This window comes from Camponotus floridanus, unplaced genomic scaffold (genome assembly GCF_003227725.1).
Source record: "Camponotus floridanus strain SB8 unplaced genomic scaffold, Cflo_v7.5 scaffold250, whole genome shotgun sequence".
Lineage (NCBI taxonomy): Eukaryota > Metazoa > Arthropoda > Insecta > Hymenoptera > Formicidae > Camponotus > Camponotus floridanus.
The window spans coordinates 425,779-445,480 of record NW_020229382.1 but is presented as its reverse complement, the minus strand read 5'-3'; the positions used below and the strand labels follow the sequence as shown (position 1 = coordinate 445,480).

General features: G+C 27.5%; 3 protein-coding genes across 5 annotated transcripts; all 3 read left to right on the top strand.

The window, feature by feature from the left end:
• The first annotated feature begins 311 nt into the window (after positions 1–311).
• Positions 312–1,780, top strand: LOC112638152 (renin-like). The gene is made up of 5 exons (XM_025409280.1): positions 312–532; positions 892–1,014; positions 1,078–1,216; positions 1,432–1,524; positions 1,604–1,780. Exons 1-5 carry the CDS (start codon positions 312–314, stop codon positions 1,778–1,780), a joined length of 753 nt encoding a protein of 250 aa, XP_025265065.1.
• Positions 1,781–4,451: 2,671 nt separating this feature from the next.
• LOC112638135 (lysosomal aspartic protease-like) lies at positions 4,452–8,372 on the top strand. Its single transcript, XM_025409236.1, has 8 exons — positions 4,452–4,627; positions 5,609–5,838; positions 6,312–6,430; positions 6,573–6,805; positions 7,074–7,196; positions 7,260–7,398; positions 7,614–7,706; positions 7,786–8,372. The coding sequence occupies exons 1-8, from the start codon at positions 4,566–4,568 to the stop codon at positions 7,963–7,965; spliced, it is 1,179 nt and encodes a 392-aa protein (XP_025265021.1). The 5' UTR covers positions 4,452–4,565; the 3' UTR covers positions 7,966–8,372.
• Positions 8,373–10,687: 2,315 nt separating this feature from the next.
• On the top strand, positions 10,688–16,519 carry LOC112638136 (lysosomal aspartic protease-like). 3 transcript variants are annotated; one of them, XM_025409239.1, is made up of 9 exons: positions 10,688–10,878; positions 11,063–11,182; positions 12,976–13,205; positions 14,655–14,779; positions 14,911–15,128; positions 15,451–15,570; positions 15,640–15,775; positions 16,004–16,096; positions 16,200–16,519. In XM_025409239.1, exons 2-9 carry the CDS (start codon positions 11,145–11,147, stop codon positions 16,362–16,364), a joined length of 1,125 nt encoding a protein of 374 aa, XP_025265024.1. In that variant the 5' UTR covers positions 10,688–10,878; positions 11,063–11,144; the 3' UTR covers positions 16,365–16,519. The 3 variants fall into 3 exon arrangements, with proteins under 3 accessions (XP_025265024.1, XP_025265023.1, XP_025265022.1); XM_025409238.1 differs by having other exon boundaries at positions 11,049–11,182; XM_025409237.1 differs by lacking the exon at positions 11,063–11,182.
• The last annotated feature ends 3,183 nt before the right edge of the window (positions 16,520–19,702 follow it).

Sequence of the window (19,702 nt, the reverse complement as noted above, 5' to 3'; positions counted from 1 at the left end):
TTTGATATATATATATATATATATATATATATATATATATATATATACGTGAGTTCATACAATTTAGAAGGATTATAGTGTAATAAAAACTTCTGAAATATGTATATTTAAATGCGTAATGTACTTGTATTGTAAGTATGTAAGTTATGCAGTTAATTTCTGAAATTGCGTAGACTTTCATGACTACATTTGTTTCTGAAAACATCTATTAGTCATATCAAACGTAAATATTCATTTTACATATATATTTACAATACATACATATATCATAGAATGTTGTTTATGTTATTTCAAGGAATTCGTTGCACAAGATGGATGGAAAATCTTTGAAAAAAGTTGGCACCATCTTGCAAGAAGTTCCTTCGTTAGGTAGTAATCTTCCTTCAGTACGTTTGACCAATTACGAAAACATACTTTACTATGGCGACATTCAAATTGGGGTACCACCTCAAAAATTTAGAGTTGCATTTAGTACTGATTCCGCACATTCTTGGATATTTTCCCAACATTGCACACTCCCTTTTTGTTGTAAGTAATTTGTTTGTGTATATATATATATATATATATATATATATATATATATACATACATATATACATTCCATCAACAATTACATTTTTCAAATATAAGCTTGGGATATTATGAAAAGTTGAATATGTAACACAGATATATATTTACTTTATTTGATAACTTTAATATAGTAATTTAAAATAGTAATTTAATATTTTAATTTTAATATAAATTTAATTTATTATTTATACATAGTATCATAATTTCTAATTAGTATCATTTTTTATATTAAAGTAATATTTATATTTATATATTAAATATAATTTATAATTTATCTTAATTATCACATACACATTGTGATATAAAAAATATAATTTGTAGAAACACTTCATCTAATTTTGGTGGCAAATTGATATTCGGTGGTTCCGATCCTGCTTATTACGAAGGGAATTTTACATATGTTCCTGTTAGTGTCCAAGGATATTGGCAAATTATTATAGATAGGTACGTTAGTCTTAAAATTATATTAATCATGTTTCAACAAATTGTTTACGTTATCGCTCGTAGTATCGAAAGAAATGAGGTTACTTGGTGCGAGAGATTCTGCCAAGCTATCATTGATACAAGTGTTTGGAGAATAATTGGACCAGAAAGTGATATTTCACTTATTAATCGATACTTTATTGATACTGGTACACGGGGAAGAGTAAGTGATATCAAGTGATCATATTTTTAAAGCACATAGCCCTTAATAAAAAAATGATAAAAAATTGATAATAGTGATATAAAAATAAATATTAGGTACGATCGAATGAAACATAAACTTCTATGGAATAGTGACATTAATTTTTGTTTTCAATATATTTAATATAATCATTAAATATAATTCATTACAAACTTAATATTATGTTTTATTTAAAGATAAGCTGCCATAGAATTTCTGATTTGCCTATAATCACGTTTAAATTGGGTGGTAAGGTGTTCTATCTTACCGGTAAAGATTACACCATTCGGGTGAGTGTTATAAGAAAATTATTTAAATTATCTAAATAAATATAAGAGAAGGTTATATTGTGTATTTAATTTTGCTCAGGATCTAGATAATGATAGTCTATGTGTAAGCGTCTTCATGAAACACTACGACCCTACAACATATGATGTTAAATTAGTTAAATTATGGGTTCTGGGCATGCCCTTTATAGGCCGTTACTACACTGAGTTTGATATGGAGAGAGGCCGAGTGGGATTTGCTTTGGCGAAAAAAGTATAAAATTCACCAAAACATATAGAGAATTTTACATTGCCTCCTATTATTGAACACTTTATCAGTTTTAATAATTTGTTTAGTTATCTACAGCAAAAAAGATATAATTATTTTTAATCGTCAACTGATAAAATTTGCGTATTATCAATGTGAATTTTTGCGTAATATTTACATAGTTGTGCGTTAATTTTTAACAGCAATACTTTATTTTGAAAGTAATTAACATGAGCTTATTGCTAATTAGAATGTGCGAATTTTTGAGAACAGTATCATTTGCTAAGTTCTATGTTGCATGGCCGTCTAGTCGATATAATCAGTTTATATTTTCAAAATGATGATTTCTCCTTCATTATCATTCTTAATCACGCGCACGTTTAATAATTTAATTTAATACAATTTGGTTTATTTATGAAACAAAATATATAAATAATATATTTTTAAATTTGACTGATCGATAGGTCGTATGGATAACACGGATATGTTTCGAATGCGCGTGATTGTAACAGTCAGATAATTTACAGATAAATAACAGTCATCAAATGTCGATAAATGATGGCTCTAATAGTCGAATACAATTTCTTCTTTGTATGTTGCAACGTACAAAAAGAAATTTACCAGAAATTTCGAAAATATGTTTGGTTTTTTCGTAGCAGCTGTTGCTGATCGACGCGGAAATCTAAAGCCAAGTGCATTGTATCGTGTCTTTACGTTACGTATCGGTATAATAAATGTTGATTTTATAAAAACAATCTATCTCGTCGTGATCACATTCGACTTTCTGAAATCCAAAACTTATGTAAATGTGATTGCATTCATGAAATACTGATAAATCCTAAATAGAAGGTTATTCAATGCGATGATGAATAAAAGTTTTTAATTTTATGACAATATTATAAAAATCATTTTCTCCTTGCCCGATTTAATAGGAATTAAAAATAAAAAGTTACCATTGAATCTAATAAAATTAATCTCGAAGCTCCCCCGTAAATAAAATATTTTTATGGACCAAGAATTGCAAAAGTTTTCCTATTTCACTCTTTACATCATCGTATGTAAACAAGAATTAATATGCTTCCACTCAGTAAGCTGACAACCTATTGTCACCGCTTTAAGATAATCTGCGATCTAAAATATTTTTGAACGGCATCAAATCATCGACTTATCGACCTGACTTTATCTGTATTATGCATTCCGTCATATGTCCTTTAATGCATAACGATGCTGTTTACACAGCAAGCGCGTTTTCCTGATTACAATTTACTATATGATATTAATCCCTAGATATTGCGAAGATAAAAGTGCGATAATATGTTTTGCTGTCATATAATTAAAAATAATATCTCGGTGTCATCTTTTTTTGATTCATATTCTTGCGTAAATCGATTGCGTGAAAAGATTAGAGAAAAACGTGAAATATTCTTTGTTCTTGATTAATAAATGTCACAAAAATTTCGCAATTAATGCAATTAGCACGCGATTCAGTAACGCCTTTCGACTTTTTTGAATAAAATAAGCTTCGTTAAAGAGAAGTCAGTTCTTAAGAACTAATTTCATATTCGGATATCATAATTTCTCATATTATGGTTGAATATTAAAAGCGTGAAAAATTAATTATTATCGACCGATTATTATTTTCTATTATCGTCAGAAATGATTTGATTATAAATTGAATATAAATATTGCACCATTATTACGTTATTATGAATTTATGAATTATTTATGAATTTTAATCGTAATATATGTAATATATGTTTAGATATACATATTATATGTTTGAATAATATTAATATTCGGTCACTATCTACTTTTTTAAATCAGGATAAACTTGATAAAGAGAAATAATGAAAACGTATTGTAATTTTTTTATCTTATAATGTGTTGTTTTATTATAAGTTTAGTTTTATAAGGTAATTGAAACTCTGATCATAATAACGTTTTTCATTATTGCAAATTATTTTATTTCGATATACTAATCACATATTTTACATAAAATTTTTAATAAAAAATTACGTTTCCTAATTGGAGATGGATTATTTCTTCACAAAATTTGGTTGCATTTTTCTAAAATTTGCACAATACAGAAAAAAAATGTATATATAGTATAGATTTTTAGTTTTGTATAGTATATCTTGAGTTAAAATATTCATAATAACATTATCTGAAGTTTAACATAACAAATTGTTCAAAGCAAAATTTCTGAAATTAATGAATATTGAAATATATATTTCAAGATTATGTATATTTCCTTTTCTTTTTAGAAACCTCAAAAATTAATTAAATAAAGTGTGTTGTATAATTGTATAAATATAATGATAAAATATAATTGTATAAATATAATTTTATCGCACAAAATTACATAAAAAAATATCGATAATTTTTTCAAATCTGTTATGAAGTTAATGTTGCATAATTGTCTGTTTGATATAAACAATATATTCTTTCGAAAGAATTATTTTTATTAATAATCATGAATTTCTGTAAATAAATGTTCTTCATTAAAAATACACGTTCATGCAAAATATAGTATATTTAAATTAAATTGATCGAAATGGAAATTTATCAGGATTTTTCGAATGTTTCGCGCTTTTTCTACCTGTTCAAGCATTCAACAGAGGGACACGCGTGATCATATATGTATATATAACGCTGTCGAATACCAGTACAGTGCTAAGAAAGAGTTAGTAAACGACAACACTTTATTTTTCTGCGTGTCAGGTCATAAAATGTCGAAAGAAAGTCGTCATTGAAATTTTCACGAATCGAGACATCAGCAATAAATAAATTCTGAAATATGTTTCACCTTTTTGTGATAATGACGATGCTCTTTATGACGATTGACGCGCGATTAATCAGGTCAGCACATATTATATTATGTTATATTATATTGCATATTGGCATAAATATCGAACTTAGAAAGATCGATTTTTTCTCGTTTCCGACTTCTTAAATTAAACGCGTGGCTTGTACAAATGCAATTAATGCTTCAATACAAATTGGATGAAGTTTCTGAAGAAACTGAGTTTCTTGACGAAGTCTCTCACGGACGCATCAATTTTTCCCAAATTCAAATCTAGTTAAATAACGTTTTCTGTTAATGTGAATTGTGCAATTTACACGATTATCGTCTATGCCTGTCTCCTGATTTTTATTACATAGTATATACTTGATAAGGACCACAACCATATGGTTGAAACGTCGTATTAATAAACATATTTTCTGGCTAGTTTGGTCGACTACACATTTTTCAATGATCCTTTGATTATTTGACTAGCGACATTAAGATATTTATAATTTATAAGTATCGTGCTTGGAGGTCATCAAAACATGTAATTGTAAACTATTTTTTCACGCATTAACTGTAGGTATAATGAGTTGCTTTATATTATTTGTTTAATTGATATTTTTTTCTATTTCTTATTTTTAATCCCCTTTTTTATTTCTTGTTTCTAAATTACTTCTGTATGTAAAATCACATGCAAAATTAATTAAAATTCAATGTCTATTAAAATGATTTTATTTAAAACTGGATTGTACAAATTAATAATTACTTTTGATATATATGTATGTGATATATATATACTATATATAGTTGATACAATTTAGAAAGATCATCGAGTAATATACATTTCTGAAATATTTATATTTAAATATACTTGTAATGTACTTGTATTGCAAGTATGTAAGTTATACATTTTATTTCTGAGAATGTGTAGACTTTCATGACTACATTTGTTCTGAAAACATCTATTAGTCATATCAAACGTAAATATTCATTTTACATATATTTTTACAATACATACATATATCATAGAATGTTGTTTATGTTATTTCAAGGACTTCGTTGCAAAAGATAGATGAAGAATCTTCGGAAAAAAATGCCACTATCTTTCAAGATGTCCCTTTAGTTAGTGATCTTCCTTCAGTACGTTTGACCAATTACGAAAACATACTTTACTATGGCGACATTCAAATTGGGACACCACCTCAAGAATTTAGAGTTGCATTTAGTACTGATTCCGCACATTCTTGGATATTTTCCCAACATTGCACACTCCCTTTTTGTTGTAAGTAATTTGTTTGTGTATATATATATATATATATATATATATATATATATATATATTCCATCAATAATTACATTTTTCAAATATAAGCTTGGGATATTATGAATAGTTGAATATGTAATACAGATATATATTTACATAATTTAGTAACTTTAATATAGTAATTTAATATAGTAATTTAATATTTTAATTTGTAATATTATAATTTAAATATTACAATGTCAAACTTTGTAATTTGGAAATGTATAGTTATTAAATAATTTATCAGCTTCATTCTCTAAAGATACAAGCATTGATAAACAGAAATAATTTATTAACGAATTCGACAAATACATTTACATGTATAAAATATGGCATTATTTCTAAAAGAATATTGCATAATTGATATAGATTAATAAGACAATATATCTAAATATATATTTTTAATATCTTTCTAATATTGCTAATTTTCGATATTACTGAATATGTTTCAGTACGAATTTATAGATATAATAGTATCAATTCCTACACATATATATCACATAATACTAAGATCGATTTAAAATACTTGGATTACACGATACATGGTTTTCTATCTACTGATGTAGTGAATGTAAGTCATTATTAAGCAATCAATCCATTTTAGTTAGAAATAAAATCATACGAGTAGTTTAATCATTTCTTAAGCAATCATATTTTTTTTTATGCGCGGCAATGACGATGTATGTACTATTTCTATACTGATTTTATTGTAGGTTGCCAACCTCACTATAGCGAATCAAACATTTGTAGAAGTGATAAACGCATCAGACATAAATATGATATTTGATTTATATGTAACTATACTTGATAGACATAGATTTGATGGTATGGTAGGCCTGCTATCTTCTAATTTATATAGAGATGCATTTATGATGACGCCTGTCTTCAGCAACATGATTCAACAAGGTCTAGCGTCAGCAGGCATTTTTAGTTTTTATCTAAATAGGTACATATTTTCTCTATTTATGAACAACATATATCTATAGAAAAGAGTATTTAATAAACATACAGTTCTATTTGTATATACACTTATATTTATTTTATACTAATTTTAATATTAATATAAATTAAATTTATTATATATGTAGTATCATAATTTCCATATAGTATTATTTTTTATATTAAAATAATATTTATATTTACATATTAAATATAATTTATAATTTATCTTAATTATCACATACACATTGTGATATAAAAAATATAATTTGCAGAAACACTTCATCTAATTTTGGTGGCAAATTGATATTCGGTGGTTCCGATCCTGCTTATTACGAAGGGAATTTTACATATGTTCCTGTTAGTGTCAAAGGATATTGGCAAATTATTATAGATAGGTACGTTATTCTTAAAATTATATTAATCATGTTTCAACAAATTGTTTACGTTATCGCTCGTAGTATCGAAGTAAATGAGCTTACTTGGTGCGAGAGATTATGCCAAGCTATCATTGATACAAGTGTTTGGAGAATAATTGGACCAGAAAGGGATATTTCATTTATTAATCAATACTTTATTGATACTGGTACACGGGGAAGAGTAAGTAATATCAAGTGATCATATTTTTAAAGCACATAGCCCTTAATAGAAAAATGATAAAAAATTGATAATAGTGATATAAAAATAAATATTAGGTACGATCGAATGAAACATAAACTTCTATGGAATAGTGACATCAACTTTTGTTTTCGATATATTTAAAATAATCAGAAAATATAATTCATTACAAACTTAATATTATGTTTTATTTAAAGATAAGCTGCCATAGAATTTCTGAGTTGCCTACAATCACGTTTAAATTGGGTGGTAAGGCGTTCAATCTTACCGGTAAAGATTACACCATTCGGGTGAGTGTTATAAGAAAATTATTTAAATTATTTAAATAAATATAAGAGAAGGTTATATTGTGTATTTAATTCCGCTCAGGATCAAGATAATGATAGTCTATGTGTAAGCCTCTTCATGAAACACCCCGACTCATTAGATGAGGGTGATGTTGAATTAGTTAAATTATGGGTTCTGGGCATGCCATTTATAGGCCGTTACTACACTGAGTTTGATATGGAGAGAGACCGAGTGGGATTTGCTTTGGCGAAAAATGTATAGAATTCACCAAAACCTATAGAGAATTTTACATTGCCTCCTATTATTGAACACTTTATCAGTTTTTAATAATTTGCTTAGTTTTCTACAGCAAAAAAAATTTAATTATTTTTAATCGTCAACTGATAAAGTTTGCGTATTATTAATGTGAATTTTTGCGTAATATGTACATAGCTGTGTAGTAATTTTTAACAGCAATACTTTATCTTGAAAGTAATTAACATGAGCTTATTGCTAATTAGAATGTGCGAATTTTTGGGAACAGTGTCATTTGCTAAGTTCCTTGTTGCATGGCCGTCTAGTCGATATTATCAGTTTATATTTTCGAAATGATGATTACTTCTTCATTATCATTCTTAATCACGCGCACGTTTAATAATTTATTTTAATACAATTTGGTTTAATTATGATACAAAATATTTAAATAATATATTTTCAAATTTGTTTGATCGATAGGACGGTTTGATAACACGGATATGTTTCGAACGCGCGCGATTGTATATATATCAGTCATCAAATGTCGATAAATGTCGATGATAGCTCTAGTAGTCGAGTACAATTTCTTCTTTGTATGTCCCAACGTACAGAAAGAAATTTACCAGAAATTTCGAAAATATGTTCCGTTTTTTCGTAGCAGCTGTGTTGCTGATCGACGCGGACATCTAAAGCCATGTTAATGCATTGTATCGTGTTTACGTTTCGTATCGGTATAATAAATGTTGATTTTATAAAATTGATGATTGACTTTATAAATCAATCTATCTCGTCGTGATTCCACTTTCTGAAATCCAAAACCTATGTAAATGTGATTGCATTCATGAAATACTGATAAATCCTTAATAGAAGATTATTCAATGCGATGATCAATAAAAGTTTTTAATTTTATGACAATGTTATAAAAATCATTTTCTCCTTGCCCGATTTAATAAGAATTAAAAATGAAAAGTTACCATTGAATCTAATAAAATTAATCTTGAAGCTCTCTCGTAAATAAAGTATTTTTATGGACAGAATTGCAAAAGTTTTCCCACTTCACTCCTTACATTATCGTATGTAAACAAGAATTAATATGCTTCCACTCAGTAAGCTGACAACTTGTTGTCACCGCTTTAAAATAATCTGCGATCTGAAATATTTTTGAACCGCATCAAATCATCGACTTATCGACCTGACTTTATCTGTATAATGCATTCCGTCATGTGTCCTTTAATGCAGAACTTGCTATTTACACGGCAAGCGCGTTTTTCTGATTACAATTTACTATATCATATTAATCTTTAGGTATTGCGCAGATAAAAGTGCAATAATATGTTTCGCTTTCATATAATTAAAAATAATATCACGGTGTCATCTTCTTTTGATTCAAATTCTTGCGTAAATCGATTGCGTGAAGAGATTAGAGAAAAACGTGAAATTTTCTTTGTTCTTGATTAATAAATGTCACGAAAATTTCGCAATTAATGCAATTAGCACGCGATTCAGTAACGCCTTTCGCCTTTTTTGAATAAAATAAGCTTCGTTAGAGAGAAGTCAGTTCTTAAGAACTGATTTCATATTCGGATATCATAATTTCTCTTATTATGGTTGAATATTAAGAGCGTGAAAAATTAATTATTATAGACCGATTATTATTTTCTATTTTTGTTTGAAATAATTTGATTATAAACTGAATATAAATATTGCACTATTATTACGCTATTATTATTTATGAATTTTAATTGACACATATGTAATATACATATGTTTAGATATACATGCTATATGTTTGAATAATATTAATATTCGGTTACTATCAATTTTTTTAAATCAGGATGGACTTGATAAAGAGAAATAATGAAAACGTATTGTAATTTTTTTATCTTATAATGTGTTTATTTTATTATAAGTTTAGTTTTATAAGATAATTGAAATTATGGTCTTAATGACGTTTTTCATTATTGCAAATTATTTTATTTCGATATACTAATCACATATTTTAAATAAAATTTTTAATAAAAAACACGTTTCCTTATTGGTGATGTATTATTTCCTTCACAAAATTTGGTTGCATTTTTTAAAAATTTGCATAATATAGAAAAGAAATGCATATATATTATAGATTTTTAGTTTTGTATAGTATCTTGAGTTAAAATATTCATATTATCATTATCCGAAGTTTAACATAACAAATTGTTCAAAGTAAAATTTCTGAAATAAATGAATATTGAATTATATATTTCAAGATTATGTATATTTCCTTTTCTTTTTAGAAATCTCAAGAATTGAGCAAATAAAACTTGGTGTTTAATTGTATAAATGTAATTTTTCCGCACAAAATTACATAAAAAAATGTCGATAATTTTTTCAAATTATCTATTGTAAAGTTAATGTATGATTGTCGGTTTGGTTGATATAAACAATATATTCTTTCGAAAGAATTATTTTTATTATTAATCATAAATTTATGGAAATAAATATTCTTCATTAAAAATACACCTTCATGTAAATATTTTTTTTTTTTTTTTTTTTTTTTTTTTTTTTTTTTTTTTTTTTTTTTTTTTTTTTTTTTTTTTTTTTTTTTTTTTTAAAATACACCTTCATGCAAAATATGGTATATTTAAATTAAATTGATCGATGAAAATCTATTAGGATTTTTCGAATGTTTCGCGCGTTCTCTATCTATTCAAGCATTCAACAGAGGGACACGCGTGATCATATATATACATAATGCTATCGAATACCAATACAGTGCTAAGGGAGAGTTAGTAAGCGACAACACTTTATTTTTCTGCGTTTCTGGTCTTAAAGTGTCGAAAGAAAGTTCGCGTTGAAATTTTCACGAATCGAGACCTCAGCAGTAAATAAATTCTGAAATATGTTTCGCCTTTTTGTGGTAATGACGGTGTTCTTTATGACGATTGACGCGCAATTGTACAGGTCAGTATATTTTATATTATGTTGCATATGATAAATATCGAACTTAGAAAGATCAATTTTTTCTCGTTTCCGTCTTCTTGGATTAAACATGACTCGTACAAATGCAATTAATGCTTCAATACAAATTGGATGAAATTTCTTTGGTCAAAACCTACATTTTTATTTACTAGTCTGTTACGTCCAGATCCTGGAATGCATGGGCCGTATGGAAGAACTTATCTACCCCGTGACACACTTTATTCGGGCGTGGATATGGATCGGATCGAATGAATGTGAAGGGCCTGACACAGGTCAGCGACCGAAGGTCTCTTTAACGCTGCATTTTTAAGCCTATTCATTCCCTTTTCGGTAGAAGAATTTAATCCTTTTTACGCGGGATGGAACCCAGTGCGATCTCAGGATTTAGGGAAGAGAACGAGTTAAATAATTAAATTATACATTAAATTAAAAATACATATATTATAAAAAAAAATAAAGAAAGAAAAATACATATTAGCAGTTGTAGCTATGCGTGAGTGGGTATCAGTGTGTGTATGTATATATTCTCGCGAGTGTTACAATCGTTCGGTCATCAGTCAGAATATACAGGGAAGAATTTACGTTAAGAGTTAAATTTTCTGACTGGTTATTACAATATACATATAATTAATATAATATAAGAAATACAACAAAATAAAAGGTAAATGTATAATAAAAATATGATTAACATTTACTCATTAAAGGAAATATGGAATTCGTCGCTTGCGCATATGTGTTATAGTTAGAATTAAAATTTTCTAAATTCGCCGAAACAGAGGTCTAAATTAAAATACAATAATAAAATTAAGATAAAAGATTTGTCAGGTCTGAGTTCGAAAATTATTTATTTCAACGGTTTCTCCCAAAAATAGTGATAATGCAAAAGAAAATAATATAAGGAGAAAAAAAATTAAAGAAAACTAGTAGGATGGATTACTCTTCAGAATCTTCGGAGAGCGGAAGAGTATTCGCGAATTTCAATTCTTAAATCCAGAACGAATAAATAGGAGGAATATTCGCGAATTCCAATTCTGAAATCCAGAATGAATAAATAGAAATCTCGGGGGAATTATTCGCGAACCGCCTTTCGGAGATTCTAAGCGAATTAGGAAGAACAAGGAATGAGACTGGAGGAGAGGTGGGACAAGGATTGATTGATTGATAGTAATTAGTAAAAATTTTGATTATTAAACTGTTTAAAATTATCTATCAGACATAGATTTTAAATTGTGAGATAGTAAGATATGGGAAAGGGAGAAAAAAAATAAAAATTAATTATTCAAATTTACTCACAACTCGTTGGCATCACAAAAATGAGTGCGTTGATAAAATTTCAGAGACCGGAGGTTTATAACATGAATAGCTGAGTAATGGAGATGTTCGTCAGAAAATTCACATAATGCGCAATTAAATGTTAACAAAATCATTTTCACTGTGATATAAAACAGATTAATAATTCAATTGCATGATGCAAGAAAAAGGATCCTCGAGGCGAACGACGGGCTATCCGCGTAATCTAGGCTTCTTCTATTCTTCATTTCCTTGGCTTAGATATCGCCGAGAGTTACCCGCACATGGTTATCGTATAGTTTACGATATTATTTCGAAAAAAGAAAAGAATCGTGGAGTTCGCTGGACGTAACAAGTCAAAGAGTAAATAAAATAAGAATATTTTTGAAAAAGTGACTCGTTGTTTTTTCGTAACTTTCGCTTTTGTCCATCTTGTCTTTTTCTCTAAACGACGACCGTTAACATAAATATCGTGCTTGGATATCAACAAAATATGTAATTGTAAATTATTTTTTCACGCGTTAGCAGATCATCTGTAGATATAATGAGTTGCTTTTGTATTATTCATTTCATTGATATTCTCTGTATCCTATTTTTACTAGTTGATACAGTTACTTGCTTTTAAATTACTTCCATATGTAAAATCACATGCAAAACTTGTATTGCAAATATGTAAGTTATATAATTATATATAACTATAATATATATATGTATGGATATATATATATATATATATATATATATATATATATACTTGCACTCACAGAATGTTCTTTATATTATTTCAAGTAACAAGACGGATTTTCTTCCAAAATTTTCGGAAAAAATTGGCATCAAGTCGCAACGAGTTCGTTCGTTAGGTCATAATCTTCCTTCAATACGTCTGATCAATTTCAAAAACGTGTATTACTATGGCACTATTAATATTGGAATGCCACCACAAGAATTTAAAGTCGTATTTGATACTGCTGCTGTAGATCTTTGGGTATTTTCCAGAAATTGCCAAATCCCTATTTGTAGTAAGTAATTTGTTCGTGTATATATATATATATATATATATATATATATATATATGTTTTTATTTTTCATTAATTAAATAAATTTCATTTAATCAATACCGTTTTTTAAACAAGCTTAAACTTCAAGTTTTTAAATCCGCAAATATATATGCATATATATTCTATCTACAATTATATTTCTCAAGTATAATCTTGGGATATTTAAAATGTTGAAAAAAAATGTAATACAGATATTTACTTAAGAGGTTATGTCTAGTTAAAAAAATGTCTAGTAAAAGTAAAAACAATCGATTTTTATGTTTTTACATTTTCTTGATGTTTATAATATTGAAAATATTTCCTAAAAGTTTCAAATTAATCGGATGCAAATTGACAAAGTTATAATTGTTTCATAAAGTGTCCGAATGTATAATTTTGTTTAAACACGACTACAAAGCTTCAGCTCTGATGTTTCGAGAGCTATCAAGTTAATATACGAAGAGTTGAATAAACTAAAATTATATGGGCCGGAAATAGATAATTCTGTATAAATTAAAGAAACTATATTTTATTTAAATGTAAACTTGATACAAATTTTAAACGCGTGTTTCTTGAATTCACTTTTTCAAAGTCGGTGAGCAAGATATTTCAAAACCCGATTTGCTTTAAATTTTACAGTCTTCTTTTATGTATAAAAACCTAGTAGATAAAAAAAGGATTTTATTTAATGAATACTTTTTTTTACTTAATAAAAAATAAGCAGTTGTTAAGTCAAAAAAGATCTTAATGTCAAATGGCTGCCATTTTGTCCAAAAACAATTTTTCGATTAATCCTTCATTCATCTACTAGTTTTCATACATTAACAACAGTTTATCGAATTTTTGATGTTAAATGAATCAGTTTCGAATAGCACTGCTCACCGCGTAGCTCATTTAATAAAATAATATCCGCAAGAATAGTTATAATTTTTACATTTTTTAATATTTGATTTAAAAAAAATATAATAACATTCTAAATATTAGTATTTTTGAATAAAAATTTATTTGTCAAAAAAAATTATTACACTTTTTTAAAAAAGATCTCAAACATCATAATTTTTTTGCGGCCTGCTGACTAGATATTACCTCTTAACTTTATAGTAATATTTAATATTATAGTGTAAATATTAAATATTAATGGCAAACTTTGGAATTTAGAAATTAATTAATTTAAATAATTTATCACTCACATTCATTCTCTGAAGGTACAAACGAGCATTGATAAACAAAAATGATTTATGAATTAATTAGACAACATTTACATACACAATTATTTATAATATTACATTTACATATACAATTATTTATAAAAGAATATTGTACATTTAATAAATTAATGATACAATATCTCTATATATATTATTAAAATTTTTGTAACTTTGCTGATTTTCGATATTTTGTACATGCTTTACTAATTGATATGCTTTACAGCAAAAAATAATCAATACGATAATACAAAATCCAAAACATACAATAATATAAAAAAGAGTAGAAAAATTATTTTACCATCTAAATGTTTCGATGTAAAAGCAATCTTAGCTATTGATACAGTGAATGTAAGTTCATTATTAAACAAACAATCCAATTTATTTATAATTATAATCGTAGTTTAAATATATCTTAACCAATCATATTCTTTTTTTTCCCGCGGCAACGATGTATTTTTTCAACAGCAATTTTATTATAGGTTGCCAACCTCAATGTAAAGAATCAAACATTTGCAGAAGTGGTACATATAATGGAAGATGTCGACATAATTGAAAATATATGTGCTGATCGAACATTTGATGGTATCTTTGGCCTCAGATCTTTTGAGCTATATGATAATGATATAACGCCTGTCTTTGGCAACATGATTCGACAAGGACTAGTGTCATCACGCATTTTCAGTTTTTATCTAAATAGGTACATATTTTTTTTACTTATGAACAACATATATCTATAGACAAGAGTTTTTAATAAACATACAGTTCTATTTGTATATATATAAACATACAGTTCTATTTGTATATATATTTATATTTATTTCATATTTATTTTAATATTAACATTAATTAAATTTATTATTTATATATAGTATTATAATTTTTTAAATTAAAATAATATTTATATTATTAATTATATTTATATTATTATTTATAATAATATTTATATTTGCACATTAAATATAACTTAATTTTAATTATCACGTACATACATATTGCGATATAAAAATTATAATTTGCAGAGACACTTCAGCCGATTTAGGTGGTATATTGACATTGGGTGGTTCCGATTCTGCTTATTACAAAGGGGGTTTTACATACATTCCTGTTACTGATGGATACTGGCAATTTATCATTAATAGGTACGTTATTTTTTAAAATACATTAATCGTGTTTTAAAAAAACAAACTGTTAGCGTTATTGCTTTATAGAATCGAAGGAGAACATTTTACTTGGTGCGATAGAGGTTGCCGAGGTATTCTTGATACAAGTGTTTGGAAAATAATTGGACCAAAAAAAGACATTTTATCTATTAATCAATTTATTAAAGTTGATCCACAGGGAAGAGTAAGTAAATGATATCTTTCAAGTAATCATATCTTTCAAAGCACTTAGGCTTTGAGAAAAAAAATATAAAAATTGATAATAGCGATATAAAAATAAATATTGGGTACGTTGAAATGAAACATAAACTTTTATGGAAAAATGGCATTAGTTTTTTTTTTGTAATACTTAATATGTTCATTAAATATGATTAATACTTGATATTAACTTGATATTATATTTTATTTAAAGGTGAACTGCAATAGAATTTCTCAATTGCCTGCAATCACATTTAATTTGGCTGGTAAGGATTTCGATCTTACTGGTAAAGATTACATCATTCAGGTGAGTCCTATAAGAAAATTATTTGAAATTAAATTTTAAATTATTTAAATATGTATAAGAGAAATTCAAAAGAGAATTTTATTGCATATTTAATTCTTCTCAGCATCCAGATGATGAAAGTATATGTATAACAGTCTTCTGGAAACACGACCGACCATATGACGATGAAGTAACATGGATTCTGGGCATGCCATTTATTGGCCGTTACTACACCAAGTTTGATATGGAGAAAAACCGAATAGGGTTTGCTTTGGCGAAAAATGTATAGAATTCATCAAAATGTAGGAAATCTTTTATTGTCACTTTTTATTGTGTACTTTATCATCATTTTTTAAATTATTTGTTTAGTTTTCGGTTAGAAAAAAATTTAATTTTTTTCCGAATGTATGATTAATCCGAAATGTATGATTGATCATCAATAAAGTGTGGATTATGGAAGTAGATTTTTTTTTTGCTTCTCTCCTTACATCTGCGTTGGCACGATATTGCTTAATTATTTAGTTAAATTTATATATTTACATCTGAGCTGTCAAGTTAGTTAATTTATTTTAATCTTTTTTAATCGCCTATCGACAAAGATCGCATACTATCAATGTGAATTTTTGAGTAATATTTACATAACTGCGCCTTAATTTTCAACAACAATACTTTCTCATGAAAGCAGCTGATATGTGCTTTTTTGCGAATTTTTGCGAGCAATGTCATTTGCTAAGTTCATTGTTGCATGGCTGTCTAGTCGATATAATCAATTTATTTTTCCAAAATGCTGATTTCTCTTTCATTATCACTCTTAATCACGCGCACATTTAATAATTTATTTTAATACAATTTATTTTAATTATAAAACAAAATATTAGCTAAAATATTTTTAAATTTGATATGGCGGATCAATAACACGAATTTATTTCGAATGTGCGCGATTGCCTAGAAGCCATCAAAACATAAACGTCTATAAACGACAGCTTTAATAGTCGAGTATAATTTATTTTTTGTATGTCCAGTCAGAACGTACAGAAAGAAATTTGTCAAAAATTTCAATAATATTCTCATGGTGACTGTGGTGCTGATCAGGGCGGAAATCCAAAACTAAATTCATACATTGTATTGTTTATTGATGTTACGTATCGGTATAATCAATATTGTTTTTATAAAAATCGATCTACCTTGTGGTGATTACATTTGACTGTGAATTTTGCAAATTTAAAATTGTAAATGTAATTGTATTCGTAAAACACCGATAAATTCTAAATAGAAGGTTTTTCGTGAAATGCGATATAAGCAATATAAGTTTTTGATTTTATGATATCGTTAACATCATTTTCACTTTGCTTGATTTAATGAGAATTGAAGGTAAAAGGTTACACTGGACTAATAAAATTATCTTGAAGCGCTTTCGTAAATATAGCATTTTTATAGACCGAGAATTTCAAAGGTTTTCTCTACATCTTCGTACGTGAACAAGAATTAATATGCTTCCGTTCAGTGAAAGGACAGCTCGTTGTCACAGTTTTAAGATAATCTCGCTGCGATCTAAAATATTTCCGATCCGCATCGACTTATCGATTTGATTTTATCTGTATTATGCATTCCGTCATGTGCCTTTAAATGCATAACGATGCTGTTTGGCAAGCGCGTTTTCCTGATTGCAATTTACTATATCATATTAATCGTTGCGGAGATAAAAGTGCGATAATATATTTCGCTGTATAATTAAAAATAATATCTCGATGTCATCTTCTCTTGATTCAAATTCTTGCGTAAATCGAGGCATGGACTGCGTAAAGAGATTAGAGAAAAAATTGACATTTTCTTTGTTCTTGGTTAATAGATGCCACGAAAATTTCACAATTAATGTAATTCGCACGTTATTCAGTAGCGCCTTTCGACTTTTTTGAATAAAATAAGCTTCGTTAAAGAGTTCTTAAGAATCGATCTCATATATCATGGTTTCTCGGAATATAGTTGAATATTAAGAGCGTGAAAAATTAATTGTTAACGAACGATTATTATTTCCTATTTTTATCTGAAATAATTTGATTATAAATTGAATATAAATAATGCACTATTACGCTATTATTATTCATGAATTTTAATTGTAATATATATAATATATATGTTTATGTATACATACTATTATATATGTTTGAATGATACCAATATTCGGTATCAACTGTTTAAAAGTGGGATAAATTTGATAAACAGAACTAATGAAAATATTTTAAATTTTGTCTTATAATAAATCGAAAGGAATTAGACTCGTTATATATTAAACAACAAGATAAGAAAACTAGCGTGTACGAGCCATAGCGAATGGTAATACCTAAAAATTCTTTAATTATACGCGAAAAACGAGAACAAGGAGCATATGCATATATTTTACTTGGTGCATTTACCAAGATATATAGATTCTCATTTTTGAGAATTCTATAAAACCCTCTTTACCCCCCTGAAGAGATTTAGAAAAATATCGGGGTGAAGTCGCTGAATCGGGAATCGAACTCGAGTCTTTCGCTTGCCGGACGACTGCTCTTACCACTGAGCTATTCAGTCCCATACCGATATCACTCTCGCCTATTTGTTTATAACTATGGAAAATGAAACGCCATCTTTTCAGCTACGCGTGAATTAAACTAAATCGAAAGGAATTAGGTTCGTTATGTATTAAACAACGAGAGAGACGTAGACGGCAAGCGAAAGACTCGGGTTCGATTCCCGATTCAGCGACTTCGCCCCGATATTTTTCTCGTCTACGTCTCTTTAGGGGGGTAAAGAGGGTTTTATAGAATTCTCAAAAATGAGAATCTATACATCTTGGTAAATGCACCAAGTAAAATATATGCATATGCCTTGTTCTCGTTTAAATTTTCGCGTACAATTAAAGAATTTTTAGGCATTACCATTCGCTGTGGCTCGCATACGCTAGTTTTCTTATCATGTTGTTTGTCTTATAATGTTTCTATTTTATTATAAGTTCATTTTTATAATGTAATTGAAATTATAATCATAATAACGTTTCTCATTATTGTAAATTATTTTATTTTGATAAATTGATCACATATTTTTAATAACATTTTTAATAAAAGAATACGTTTCCTTATTGTAGATCCATTATTTCCTTTCCAAAACTTGGTTGCTCTTTCCTTAAATTTGCATGATATAGAAGAGAAATGTATATATAGTATAGATTTTGAAGTTTTGCACACACACACACACACACACACACACATATATATATATATATATACAGGGTCTACCAAAAGTGTGGAAACCCCTAAATATCTCGGAAAATATACGTTTTACAGAAAAGTGTTTCCAACAAAAGTTGTAGGGTTTAAGAAGATCTATATACTGATTCTATCAGTTTGACCTTGGATGGCGTCGTCAAGGTTAGGTCAAGGTCACATTGACTTTTTTAAATGACACCCCCTACATTTGATTGCATATTCTTATAGCTTAATTCAAGAGCTTTCCAAAACACTATAATAATGTTCATTTTTATTAAGTACTTTGCGAGTTATGAGGGTTGAATGATAGAGTAGCGCCGGTATTAACATTATCCAAGGTGTACTACATGGAGGTTACTCGCTCGGATTTGCATCTGTTGTG